This window comes from Dendrobates tinctorius, unplaced genomic scaffold (genome assembly GCF_039654945.1).
Source record: "Dendrobates tinctorius isolate UK_male_01 unplaced genomic scaffold, ASM3965494v1 ptg000087l, whole genome shotgun sequence".
NCBI lineage: Eukaryota > Metazoa > Chordata > Amphibia > Anura > Dendrobatidae > Dendrobates > Dendrobates tinctorius.
The window spans coordinates 1,033,480-1,047,441 of NW_027361755.1; the positions used below are offsets into that span (position 1 = coordinate 1,033,480).

Here is a 13,962-nt window from a genome sequence, read left to right on the forward strand (position 1 = left end):
AGACCAGGCCTTAATTTTGAAATCGGACCAATGTCCCTTTATGTGGTTATAACGCTTCAACGTATCCTGCTGATTCTGAGATTGTTTTTTCGTGACATATTGTACTTCATGCTGATGGTAAAATTTCTTCGATATGACTTGCGTTTATTTATGAAAAAAATGGAAATATGGTGCAAATTTTTAAAATTTTGCAATTTTCAAACTTTTAATTTTTATGCCCTTAAATCATAGAGATATGTCACAAAAAATAGTTTTAATAACATTTCCCACATGTCTACTTTACATCAGCACAAATTTGGAACCAAAATTTTTTTTTCTTAGGAAGCTTATAAGGGTTAGAAGTTGACCAGCGATTTCTCATTGTTCCAACAAAATTTACAAAACCATTTTTTTTAGGGACCACCTCACATTTGAAGTGAGTTTGGGGGGGTCAATATAACAGAAAATACCCAAAAGTGATAACATTCTAAAAACTGCACCCCTCAAGGTGTTCAAAACCACATTCAAGAAGTTTATTAACCGTTTAGGTACTTCAAAATAATTGAAGCAATGTGGAAGGAAAAAATGAACATTTAACTTTTTTCCCAAAAATGTTTATTTGGACACAATTTTTTTTTTTATTTTGTCAAGGGTATCAGGAGAAAATGAACCACAATATGTGTTGTGCAATTTCTCCTGAGTACACCGATACCCCATGTGTGGAGGAAGAGCACTCTTTAGGCACACGGCAGTGCTCAGAAGGGAAGGAGCTTCATTTGAGATTTTGAATGTCAAATTGGCTGGAATTGAGAGCGGATGCCATGTCGCGTTTGGAGAGCCCCTGATGTACCTAAACAGTGGAAACCCCCCCCATAAGTGACCCCATTTTGGAAACTAGACCCACCAAGGAACTTATCTAAATGTGTGTTGAGCACTTTGAACCCCCAAGGGCTACACAGAAGGTTATAATGTAGAGCCGTAAAATTAAAAAATCATATTTTTTCCACAAAAATGATCTTCAATGAGCTATAATTTTTCCATATTTCGGCCGACAGAGTCACGTGTGGGCTTGATTTTTGCGGGAAGAGCTGACGTTTTTATTGGTACCATTTTCGGGCACATAACGTTTTTTGATCGCTTTCTGTTCTGATTTTTCTGTTCATTTTTTGAATGAACAAAAACCAGCAATTTAGGAATGCTTCCCCCCCCCCCCCCCCCCCTCCATTCAGCATGTGGTAAAATTAGTATGGCAGCTTAATTCTTCGGGTCACTACGATTACAGCGATACCACATGTATATCGTTTTTTTTTATGTGTTGGTGTTTTTTACACAATAAAAACTTTTATAGAAAAATATTTTTGCATCGCTTTATTCTGCGAGCTATAACTTTTTTATTTTTTTGCTGATGATGCTGTATGGCGGCTCGTTTTTTGCGGGACAAGATGACGTTTTCAGTGGTACCATGTTTATTTATATTCGTCTTTTTGAGGGACAAGATGACGTTTTCAGCGGTACCATGTTTATTTATATTCGTCTTTTTGATCGCGTGTTATTGCACTTTTTCCAAGCGGTATGATGATACTGCTTGGAAAAAGTATAATTTGCTACTTTTTTGAGTTTTTTTTTTTTATGGCGTTCACTGAACGGGTTAACTAGGGTGCTACTTTTATAGATGGGATTTTTACGGACGTGGTGATACCAAACGTGTTTTTTTTTTTGTTTTATTTATTTTTTTTTTTACATAAAAATGTGTAATTTTTAGGAGTTTTTTTAGGGAATTTTTATTTTTTTTTGCATTTTTTTTTTAAAAATGTTTTTTTTTTTACCTTGTCCCTTTATGGGACTTTCACTTTAGGTATAATACATTACAATGCTCCAGCATTGTAATGCATTATACCAATGCTGAGAGCTGCTGACACCATGCTGTGAGCATGATCTCACCAGCTCTCTGTAGGTAAATGACCCGGAGGTTGTCATGACACCTCGGGGTCATCATGGCACAGGTCGGGCCCCGTGATTACATCGCAGGGACACCGACCTGAGGCAGAGGGAGCCCCCTACCCTCTGCCTCCCCCTCTGAACACTGCTATCATGCTCGATCGCAGCAGTGAGGGGGTTAACAGCCAGGGGCGGTAGGGGCTCCGCTCCTAGCTGTCAGTGCAGGAGGCTCAGCCACTGCAGCGCTGGGCTCCTACACTGATCAGGCAAGGAGAAGCTCAAATTTCAGCTTCTCTTGCTGATCACTGCTGTGTTTGGTCTGTCAGATTGACTGACTAATCACAGCGCTGTGGGTGCAGGGACGCAGTACAAGGATCCCTGCCCCCTTTCCTGTGCTTCTCAGCTGTCATAGTCAGCTGTCGGCACTGAACTGAAACTGCGTGTTTACATGCAGTGACAGTTCAAAGGCAGGACGTGCAGAGTCCGTCATGGTGCTGAAAGTTACCTCCTGCCATGACGGACTGTGCACGTCCATAGACATTAAGGGGTTAAGGGCCTTTTACATATAGCGATATCGCTAAAGCGTCACCGATTTTGTGACGCAGCAGCGATATCGCTACATGTGACACTCACCTCCGACCGCCCCCCCCCGCTGGCTATCGCTGATCACGCGAGATCTTCCTGGTCCATTTCTCGTCCGCTTCCTGCTGGCGCCGACGAGCAAGCCATGGACGCGGTCAGAAGACGGTCACCATCGCTGCGTCTGACAGGTAAGTAACGACCGCCGAGCTTCGCTGGTGAGATCTGCCTGTTTGGCAGCTCACTAGCGACCATTTAGCGATGCACCAGCGATCCTGATCGGGTCATATCGTGGTCGGGATAGCTGTGCATCGCTAAATGTAACGGGGCCTTTAGTTACGGTAATTTGAAATGGGTGGATCATTATCAGCACTTGTTCTTGCAGTAAATAACATGCCCATGTTTCTTTTCACTTCTAGGCTAAAGTGTTGTATGATTTTGTCGCTGAACCTGGGAATAATGAGCTAACAGTAAAAGAAGGAGAAATTATCACAGTAACAAATAAGGTGGGAAAAAGCTAATTTTTCTATTACTGGTCAATGTTATTGCTTTAATGTAATACCTAATCAATACAGTTATAACGGATACCTTCACTGTATAACTGGTTGTGGTGACAGTTCCCAATATACAAAGTTTTCACTTAAATGTAAGAAAGGGAACCCGTCAGCAGGATTGTGCGCAGTAACCTACAGTCAGTCAGGTTGTAAAATAGGGGGCAGGTCACTGAGGGATCAGAGACCTGACAGAAGCCATGCTGGTGAATATCTAATCAGAGCACTGTAGGGTCGGTGGTGGGGTGCCGAGCTGGGGGGGGTGATCCCACTTCTTACCGCGCAGAGATGATACAGAGACACGATGAGGCAGATTCTGGGTGCAACAGGTCCAAGTTTATTTCACACCGTCCGACTGACGGTCCTCGCGGTACACCGCGATATCTCTCTGCCCTCCGTGTTCAGGGCCGCTCCAACACCGTATGTTACACAAGGGACGTACTTACACGTCACGTCCCGTCTCACACTGTGACAATCCTGACAGCTCGGTTACTGTGGCCGCCTTAGGCCCGTACACCAACAGCACTTTACTAATCAGTCTCGTCGTTACACATACGGTGTCTTCCACCCAGAGCCTTGTCTCTGCTGCGGTCCTTCCCTGTCAGGACCACCCCCCTGACGTTTCCTCTCCTCAGTCCCCCTGGTCGGTTTCTCCTCAGGGCACACAGACTGGCGAAGTCCTCCTGTCACCTGGGCTCCCCCTGGGGACTGGAATCTTCTGGAACCCTCCCTCAGAATTTATAACTTCCCCGGTTCCTTGAAACTGTCACTAACTGTCACCACGCCCCCCATGACCAACGGTTTCTAAAGCCCTAAGCTGCTGTAAAGTCCTTTGCTCACACTCCACCCTGCCATCTAATGGTCATCCCAAGGTACTGCACGTCTACTACACTTTTCTAGTTGTTTCCCCACTGTAATCACTGTCTCCTACCTACACTGTGCAAACCTATCTTTCTTCACTCTGACTAGTCCGTCCGTCAGGTCACCTTCCCTACACTCCCCCTTCCTTTGTCCATTGTCGTCCTCGACAATCGTCATCCCTGCCTTCGTCGTTCTGAATCTACACCTACATTCTGTTGTCGGACCAGAAGTTGAGCCAAACCCACTATCTGCGGGGGCCGAACCATACTGGGAGCACTATGCTCTGAGCAGCCTACTGCTACTCACCAGCGCGCACGCCACATGACAACGTCTTTCAAATTGGGCAAGGTACACCCGTATTCTCTCTACGGCGTGTATCTTTCCCCTACTCTCCCCTACTGTTACCTTTCACTATCCGGTACGCCATGATCGAGGCCACTCACCTACCAGATCATTGCCGGCGCCCGCCTTTCCTTCTTCAGGGGTGTCCGTGGTGTTGGGGACCTGACCTAGGACGGCTGTCTTTCTCACATCTTCCCATTCATTTTCCTTCTTTCAATTACATGTCATGGTCGGCGTCCCGGTCTCCCAGACCTCAACTCTTAGATCCCTACCGGATCTCAACTCTTCCTTTTGGTCCCTCGGACCTTCCCGCACTCGGACCTGTTGCATATTACCTTGGCATATTATACAATAAACAACTTTATAATAGCACAAGTACCCATTTTTATATGATTTTTTTTTTTTTCATTTTCTTTTGCTTTAAAACTCAACGTTCAACAATAAACATCGCCAGTACTCCTTTCCTCCTCCCCCCTTCCTTGGACCTGGACACTCCTCCGCTTTCCATATCCCCGTTCTGTCAGGTAAACATAGTTGCATCCGTTAAACAACAACAAAACTTTTTTTTTTTTTTAAATGCAACTGTTCCTATAATCTGCACAACGGTGCATCGAACTCCTGACAGTTTATACCACTCTCAATGGACAGAGGTGAGGGCTCCACAGCCGTGGAACTCCTGGGGGAACCGAGAGTGTCCATATCAGTCCTTTTTCACGGGGGTCCGCTTTGCTCAGGCTCCGCCAGTACTGCCACCGCATAATAACCGCGGGGGCAGTATTCCTTATAATAAGAGACCAAGTCCCCTACTTCCAGAGCCCGGCCATGCCGTATAGAGGCCACGTTTACATACACTTTCTGGCCAGTCTTATCACGGATGAAACCGTACCCCTTCTCGAGGTCGGTGTATACCAGCCGCCCCTGCGATCTCTTCTCCGCCATGCCAGCCTCCCCCTTGTCATGCAGCTGTTTCCAAATCGCTTTCTCCCGTGTCTTCTTTCCCTTAATAACCTCCGCAACCCAAACGGAGGGTACCGCACCAGTCCCAGAGTCCGATGGGTGGGACCTTGCCGAGAAAGGGTGTGGGGTAGAGGCGGCCGATGGTATCTGTGGCCCAGCAGCCACTGGGGCCAGGTAGCGGATAGGAGCAGCCGGGACTCCGGAGGGCTGGTCCACAGGGCCCGATAAACAGACCCCAGCCGGTTCCAATACTGGCTTCACCGCGGCCACCCGGTAGGCCGCAGCCACAACTCCCAGCAAAGCCGGGGTAACGGCCGGTTCGGGCGATGAGGCTGACACCGGTCGAGGGAGCGCAACCGCGCTTTCTGTAAATAAGCTCCGCCCTGGGGACTCTGGGCGGGAAGGCTCGGGGACGGGAGCGAGGGCCTTGCTCAATTCCGCGTATAGCTTAGGGCCCTCCGCAGCCGGGCCTTCCGATACACTGGAGGCTGCGTGTTGTGGCGAGATGATAGGGGCCGCTTGTGCAGCTGCCGGCAGGGCCGGGGGAACTCTCACCTTCCCCGGCGCCGCGGCCTCCGTCACACCACCGCACGGCTCATCCCGCAGCCTCCGCTCTCCAACTCGTTGCACAGCGGGCCCAGCTTCCAGGCTCAGGGGCTCCGCGGGAAGACTCTCCGCTGGTATCAATGGCGGCCGCTCCTTCTGGTTCCGCACGGGCTCCGCACAGATTCCTCTTCTTGCCCATGGACCCGAAGATGACGTCTTCTGTCTCAGCTCGTTCTCCTGCCGCCACTGCCATTCTAGGCGGCCAATACCCCGACTTCCGCAGCGTCTCATACCGTCCGGTGGGCAGCAATCGAGTGGCGCCAAACAGTCGCTCCCAGGCTTTTCTTCGGTGTCACTCCCTCTGCGGGGTTGAGCGTTGGCAGGCCTCTCCACCCACCTGTCAGGGTCCAATGCTTGGAAACGTCGGCCTCCGGACACATACTGCTGTCCAAGGGGGTACGTTGGAGGGGGTCCCAATCCATTCGGAACTACTGCGAACACCCGGACCTCGCCTCTGCGTTGAAGGAGCGCTGCCATACTGCACTGTCTCTGGTACCGCCCCGGATTCTCTACTGGCCACACAGATTCGTCACTGCGCTCCTCATTTATAATCCACTGGTAAACAAATTGTAATCCACTGATAATTGTATTCCAGACTGAGTAGACTAAGTCCTTTTCCATTTCTTGAGGCAGGTCTGCCGCAGAGGATGAGGTATTAGCGGCGGTGATCCTGCCGACTACGCCAAATGTAGGGTCGGTGGTGGGGTGCCGAGCTGGGGGGGGTGATCCCACTTCTTACCGCGCAGAGATGATACAGAGACACGATGAGGCAGATTCTGGGTGCAACAGGTCCAAGTTTATTTCACACCGTCCGACTGACGGTCCTCGCGGTACACCGCGATATCTCTCTCTGCCCTCCGTGTTCAGGGCCGCTCCAACACCGTATGTTACACAAGGGACGTACTTACACGTCACGTCCCGTCTCACACTGTGACAATCCTGACAGCTCGGTTACTGTGGCCGCCTTAGGCCCGTACACCAACAGCACTTTACTAATCAGTCTCGTCGTTACACATACGGTGTCTTCCACCCAGAGCCTTGTCTCTGCTGCGGTCCTTCCCTGTCAGGACCACCCCCCTGACGTTTCCTCTCCTCAGTCCCCCTGGTCGGATTCTCCTCAGGGCACACAGACTGGCGAAGTCCTCCTGTCACCTGGGCTCCCCCTGGGGACTGGAATCTTCTGGAACCCTCCCTCAGAATTTATAACTTCCCCGGTTCCTTGAAACTGTCACTAACTGTCACCACGCCCCCCATGACCAACGGTTTCTAAAGCCCTAAGCTGCTGTAAAGTCCTTTGCTCACACTCCACCCTGCCATCTAATGGTCATCCCAAGGTACTGCACGTCTACTACACTTTTCTAGTTGTTTCCCCACTGTAATCACTGTCTCCTACCTACACTGTGCAAACCTATCTTTCTTCACTCTGACTAGTCCGTCCGTCAGGTCACCTTCCCTACACTACCACATGAAGACCCCTGCCCACAGGCCGCCCCGAAGTATGAGCATATCATCACAAAACTGTAAATAAAGATTATACAACAACCTCAAGACTGATTTCATCAGCCACGGTATCATTGTAATCAGAATAATGGCGCCGACCTGACACTGTTTGTAGGTTACTCGGCACAATGCTGCTGACAGGTTCCCTTTAATTAGGGAGTAATTTCTATTTCCAAATTAAGTGCAAGTTCACACTAGGAGTTTATTCAGCGTTTTTTCTGCAGCAAAACCTGATCTCCTACCTACACTGTGCAAACCTATCTTTCCAGGACGTCCACCTGACAGCACCATGGAGGACGTCCTCCTCCTCCTTACAGGGACAGGAAACACACGAGAGGTTAAAGGTCACGTCCCACCCCCTCTTCCTCAGTGTTTTTCCTGTCCCTGCACGGAGGGACACACGAGAAGCTACTGGAGGGGCTCAGGGGATCGTACGGCCAGTCCAAGCCTTCCCCTGTCAAGAGGTCCCGGGGCCGAAACTCTCCAGGGGGGAGTCCCTCTGCCCCAAAGGCCAGGAGCAGGACGACGCTCCTGGAGGGAACCGTTCCTCCCTATGGGAGGCTCTCGGCTCCAAGGACTCACCGCATGGCAGGTGATGGTCGGCTCCCCGCAGGCTGCAGGCGAGGCGGGCACCGACGGGCGACCGGCGCAGCGGCACTGGGAGGCAGGAACGAGGCCCCCGCAGTCCGCCACTGCAGGCAAAGAGGCCGAAGCGGCAGTCTGACGCTGACAGAGGCTCCCCACGGCGCAGGACAGAGGAGGCCGCCATAGTCGCGCGCAGAACAGGAAGTGGGGGAGGCGGCCTAGCGCGAGAGGCCGCGCGTCACATCCGGTGACGTCAGACGCCGCCCCCTGAATCCTGGCGCGCGCTTCTGACAGCCACTGAGCGCTCGCCCCTGAAGGCCAGACAGCGCTCGCTATCGAGACTCGCCACTGAACCACAGACCGCTCGCCTGGGGGGTCCACATCGCGTGCTCCTAAGGCAGAGCGCGCTTCTGGAGAACCAGGGAGAAAGCTTCGGTGACTGCGCCAGGATGGAAGGGGTCGCTCCAGCAGGTGGAGGGGTAAGTGCGCATAGCGCAGACCACCCTCCCCCGCCCATTACCCCAACCCAGATCTGAATAGGTGCCCCTTCTGTATTATTAGGAGAGGGGAGCCCCGACAGAATCCCCCTCGGGGACGAAGGACCCGGCAAAGGCCACCTCCAAATCGGTCAAGTGCCCAGTATGCAGGGTAAAGCTGCCAGACGCATATAGCAAGACCCTATGCGGACCCTGTACCTCAAGGGTCGTAGGCGAGTAACAGCCATCCCTCCTAGCCGAAATGAGATCGCTGATAAGGGAGGAAGTTCGGGCCTCTACATCCAGCCTCGCACGGCGTCAGTCTCCCAGCCCAGGGCCGAGTCGCAAACGTCCAAGGTGGGAAGCGGACCCAGAGTCGGAAGAAAGCCCTAGTGAGGAGTCCGAATTCCGGGATTCGGATCAGGGAGAAGAAGGCGAGATCCGGGGGGATAGACAGGATCAGAGCAGGAAATACCTATTCAGACTGGAGGACACAGACGGGTTGGTCCAAGCAGTCAGAGATACTATGCAGATAGAGGAGGTCCCTAAACCACAGTCCAGACAGGACTTAATGTTCGGAGGACTGGTGGCCCGGAGACAGGTAGTGTTCCCTGTAAGTGAACACATCAAAACGATGGTCCAGGAGGAGTGGAAGGAGGCAGAGCGTCGACTGACACTCTCCCGAGACTTTAGAAGAGCGCTACGGCGGAACCGGTCGATACTAGTGAATCGTCACGTCCGTATTCTATCCGACAATATGACGACAGTGGCATTCCTGAAGCACCAGGGAGGGCCCAGACATCAACCACTACAGGACCTAGCGGAAAAAATATTCGCTTGGGCAGAAAGAACAGTCCAATCAGTGACCGCGGTACACCTAGAGGGTTCCCAAAACGAAGTAGCAGACTACTTGAGCAGACAACGGATCCGCTCGACGGAATGGGAACTGAACGAAGAGATCTTCAACCATCTCTGTCAGCGTTGGGGGACCCCCAGCATAGATCTCTTCGCAAGCCGAAAGAATTCAAAAGTCCCCAGGTTCTATTCCCTGAATCCGACGGACCACCCAGAGGGTGTGGATGCCCTGAGTCAGACCTGGGGAGAATCCCTCTCCTACGCATTCCCGCCACTGGCCCTCATACCGGCAGTGCTCAGGAAGATACGCGAGGACCACGCGCGAGTGATGCTGATCGCTCCATACTGGCCAAAGAGAAGCTGGTTTCCCCTTCTAGGAGCCATGGCAGTCGGAAATCCAGTCGAGCTACCCCTGTGGAAGGACATCATCCACCAGGGCCCGATCTACCATCCAAACCCAGCAAGACTTCATCTATCGGCTTGGATCCTGAGAGGGACATCCTGAAGTCAAAAGGACTGTCGGACCAGGTCATATCCACCCTACTGGCCAGTAGGAAACCGGTGACATCCGCAATCTATAGAAGGATATGGAAAAGATTCTGTCTGGAAGGCGGCAGGTCCGATCTCGTGGCAGGCAGCCCTGACCTCCCTAGCATACTAAGTTTTTTGCAGGCAGGTTTTAATAAAGGCCTTAAACCTAGTACTCTAAAGGTCCAGATTTCAGCCTTAAGCGCCTTCTTCGACTACCAGCTAGCTTCACATCCCTGGGTAATAAGATTTATAAAAGCCACGCAGCGCCTGCGCCCCACGATTAGGCAGCTCACCCCGCCTTGGGACCTGGGCCTGGTTCTCAGGTTTCTCTGTACAGACCCCTATGCTCTAGACGAGAAAATAACCATCTCTGCCCTTACCCGTAAAACGGCCTTCCTAGTAGCCATTACCACGGCCAAAAGAATAGGGGAGATCCAGGCCCTGTCCACTAAGGACCCATATTTACAGATAAGAGAGGATAGTATAATCCTAAGGTTAGACCCGGCATTTACCCCGAAGGTAGTCTCCTCAAAGAATCTAAACCAGGAGGTAGTGTTACCATCGTTCTGCGACAATCCCCGTAATAAAAAAGAACAGCGCCTTCACTCGCTGGACGTGAGGCGCGCGGTGCTAGACTATCTAGAAGCCACCAATAGCTGGCGCATCGACCCAAACTTGTTCATCCTCTTTGGGGGTAAAAATAAGGGGAAGAAAGCCTCTAAGGCGTCTATCGCGCGCTGGATTACCTCGGTAATCTCTGACGCCTACCAAGCCGAAGGCGTTAGCCCGCCAGGGTCCATAAAAGCCCACTCTACAAGGGCGGTATCAGCCTCATGGGCGGAACGGGCGGGGGCCTCGGTTGACCAAATCTGTAGAGCAGCAACCTGGGCCAATCTAAATACATTCTGCAAGCACTATAAGCTTGACGTGCTGGCTGGTCAGCAGACCGCTTTCGGGAGAAAAGTTCTCCAGGCGGTAATCCCACCCTGAGGAGGTGCTTTGGTACTCTCCATGGTGCTGTCAGGTGGACGTCCTGGAAAATAGGTATTAGACCTACCGGTAATGATGTTTCCAGGAGTCCATCCTGACAGCACGGGTAGTTCCCTCCCTGTTATGTTATACTATGTTGTATTATGTTATGTCATATGCTGTAATATGATTATTTCATTAAACTGTTATTAGCATCATTCACCTTGCGGTACTTGTCAAATCACTGAGGAAGAGGGGGTGGGACGTGACCTTTAACCTCTCGTGTGTTTCCTGTCCCTGTAAGGAGGAGGAGGACGTCCTCCATGGTGCTGTCAGGATGGACTCCTGGAAACATCATTACCGGTAGGTCTAATACCTATTTTCTTCACTCTGACTAGTCCGTCCGTCAGGTCACCTTCCCTACACTACCACATGAAGACCCCTGCCCACAGGCCGCCCCGAAGTATGAGCATATCATCACAAAACTGTAAATAAAGATTATACAACAACCTCAAGACTGATTTCATCAGCCACGGTATCATTGTAATCAGAATAATGGCGCCGACCTGACACTGTTTGTAGGTTACTCGGCACAATGCTGCTGACAGGTTCCCTTTAATTAGGGAGTAATTTCTATTTCCAAATTAAGTGCAAGTTCACACTAGGAGTTTATTCAGCGTTTTTTCTGCAGCAAAACCTGATCTCTTGGCAGGAATGCAGCAGCAGGGAAAAAAAATCAGGTTTTGTTTGTTTTCTTGTTGTTTTTTTTTTTTTCTGGCATTATTTGCTGTGTTTTTTTTATGCGTTTTGTGTTGGGGAAAAAATATCCTATTCTATAGAACTGGGTTTTGGCACAAAAAAACGCAGCAGAATATGAAACCTGCAATTTTGAGTGTTTTCTCCTTCGCCTCATTGGGGGACACTCGACTGTGGGGTGTATGCTACTGCCGCCAGGAGGCTGACACGAAGTGATTGAAAAAAAAGATTAGCTCCTCCTCCTCCGCAGTATACACCCTCGCCTCGATTGCAGGCGAAACCAGTTCATGCTTAGTGTCCGTAGGAGGCACACATCTGTTTTTCTTTCCTTTTTGAAGATGAGACAGGGGCGACGGACCCTATTGAAAGGGTCCGATCTCCCCAAACCAACAACGGGCGAGCACTTGGAGTGTCGCCTCCACGTATCCTCTCCCGCAACGTGGGACATGATGCTGGACTCAGCCCTGACCACCCTAAGGTATTGAAACCCTAGGCTGCACAGAGGCACAGGTACAGTCCGTGCAGCCCCCACTGCACCACCAATGCAAAGACTGTGGTGGTGGAAGGAGGCGGACAGTCCCTCTCTTCATCCCTTGGGAAGATTGAGTTAGGGTGCCTGCACCTTCCTTGAATTTTTTTTTTTTAGGCAGCCCCCCTCCCCCTCCCCCCCCAACCTGAGGAGATCAGCTGGAGCATCCAGGGGTGAGGCGTGGAAGTAGGTGGGCTGGGAGGGCTCCTGTAGGTCCCCGGGCAGTCGTCTTAGCTGGTGGCCACATCCCGGGCGAGTATGGGTGCCATCATGCGCTCCCATAGCTTGTGGCGGTCTGCAGCACCATTCCTGCTCAGGCATCTGCTTTCGGCAGGCCCGAGTCTGGGCGGGCGCCGAAAGTTTAATCCCCAGCTTCTGCCGGCACTAGGCCGCGGGGGAAGTCCCGCCCCCCGCTATGTGTCTACTTCTGGCGAACCCGCCCCAGGGGCCTCGGGCAGGCGAAGAAAATTTAGTCCCCAGCTTCTGCCGGCGCTAGGCTACGGGCAGAAACTCAGCCCCCATGACGTCACCGGCGGTCGCCTCTTCCGGTGGGCCCGCCCACGCGCTGAGGCGCACTTTTTTGAATTGAGAGCAGCTTTTCAGCAGGCTGGACTCCTAAGGGGTTATAGGACCGGGGTAAGTACTACCCCCGAAGGAGGAAGGCCACCCCTTTTTTTCCAGAGGCTAAGCGTTTTTGCTTTCCTCAGATATATTACCTAGCAGGGCCACCATGTCCAGAAATACTAAGACGCACACGTTTCTGTACGCTGTGTGCAGCTGCTGTCGGTCCACCTTTCCACATCCACAAAGCCAGCAAATTTGGAAGCCTGCGATTCCTAACGTGCCCAGGAGCCCAGTGTATCTAGTCCCCTGGAATGGGCTCTGTCTGTCGCAGTCCATGGCATCGCTTACGAGAGCAATCGAGTCCCTTCAAGCCCCAAATAGGGGCAGGGATAGCAGCTCGCATGTTTTAGAGGGGTCCTCCACCTCACAGGAGCCTTCGGCCTGCAGGGGCCGCTCTTACTCTAGGCAGACGCAGGGGAAACGAACCCACAGCGTCTCCCAGTCCGTCCGGTGCCTCAGCATCCAGGAGCTCTGCCTCTCGCTCACCCTCACCAGTAGTCGATAATGAGCAATGCTCAGATTACGACTCAGACAAGCCCCTTCACTTAGGGTACCGTTACACTTAGCGATGCACCAGCGATCCCGATAACGATATGGATCGCTGGTGCATCGCTAAGTGGTCGCTAGTGAGCTGCCACACAGGCAGATCTCACCAGCGACATAGCAGGGGTCGGGGGTCGCTACTTACCTGTCAGACGCGGTGATCCTGACGTCCTCCCGCCCGCCTCCACGCGCTGCTCGTCGGCGCCACAGGAAGCCCAGCAGGGAGCGCCTGACGAGAAATGGTCCAGGACGTTCTCGCGCCACCAGCGATGAGCAGCGGGGGAATCGGTCGGACGTAAGTATCACATGTAGCGAGAACACTAGCAATATTGCTGCTACGTCACAAAACCAGTGACGTTACAGCGATATTGCTAGCGATATCGCTGTTTGTAACGGGGGCTTTAGTTACTCCGGGTTACCAGGGAACAGTGGACAACCTTATCGAGGCCGTCAACCAGACCCTGGGGATTGACAATGAATCCACCCTGGCCTCTGGTCACAAGGTGTCATTTAAGCGGGTCAAACGGCCTCATAGAGTATTTGCCACTCACCCAGAGTTTGAAGACATAGTGCAGCAACAGAGGGAACGGCCAGACAAGCGTTTCTCAGGCCAGTAAGCGCTCGAGGCAAGATACCCGTGTGCCCCTGATCTCCGTAAAAAATGGGCAGAATCCCCGACAGTAGATCCACCCGTGTCGCGCTTGGCGTCTAAGACCCTGTTGTCCATAACTAATGGTTCCTCTATCAAAGACCCCACTGACCGTCTCGCAGCAACTTGGGT

General features: G+C 51.8%; 1 protein-coding gene across 4 annotated transcripts in view; it reads left to right on the forward strand.

Annotated features, from left to right (window-relative positions):
- Positions 1 to 13,962, forward strand: part of SNX9 (sorting nexin 9) — a 555,224-nt gene that overhangs the window by 95,535 nt on the left and 445,727 nt on the right. For 3 of the 4 annotated variants that reach the window (XM_073585703.1, XM_073585702.1, XM_073585705.1), the window contains exon 2: positions 2,916 to 3,002. The exons of the other annotated variant lie outside the window; for it this stretch is intronic. In XM_073585703.1, the coding sequence (XP_073441804.1) occupies positions 2,916 to 3,002 (87 nt within the window). The remainder of the gene's footprint in view (positions 1 to 2,915; positions 3,003 to 13,962) is intronic. 4 annotated transcript variants of the gene reach the window in all.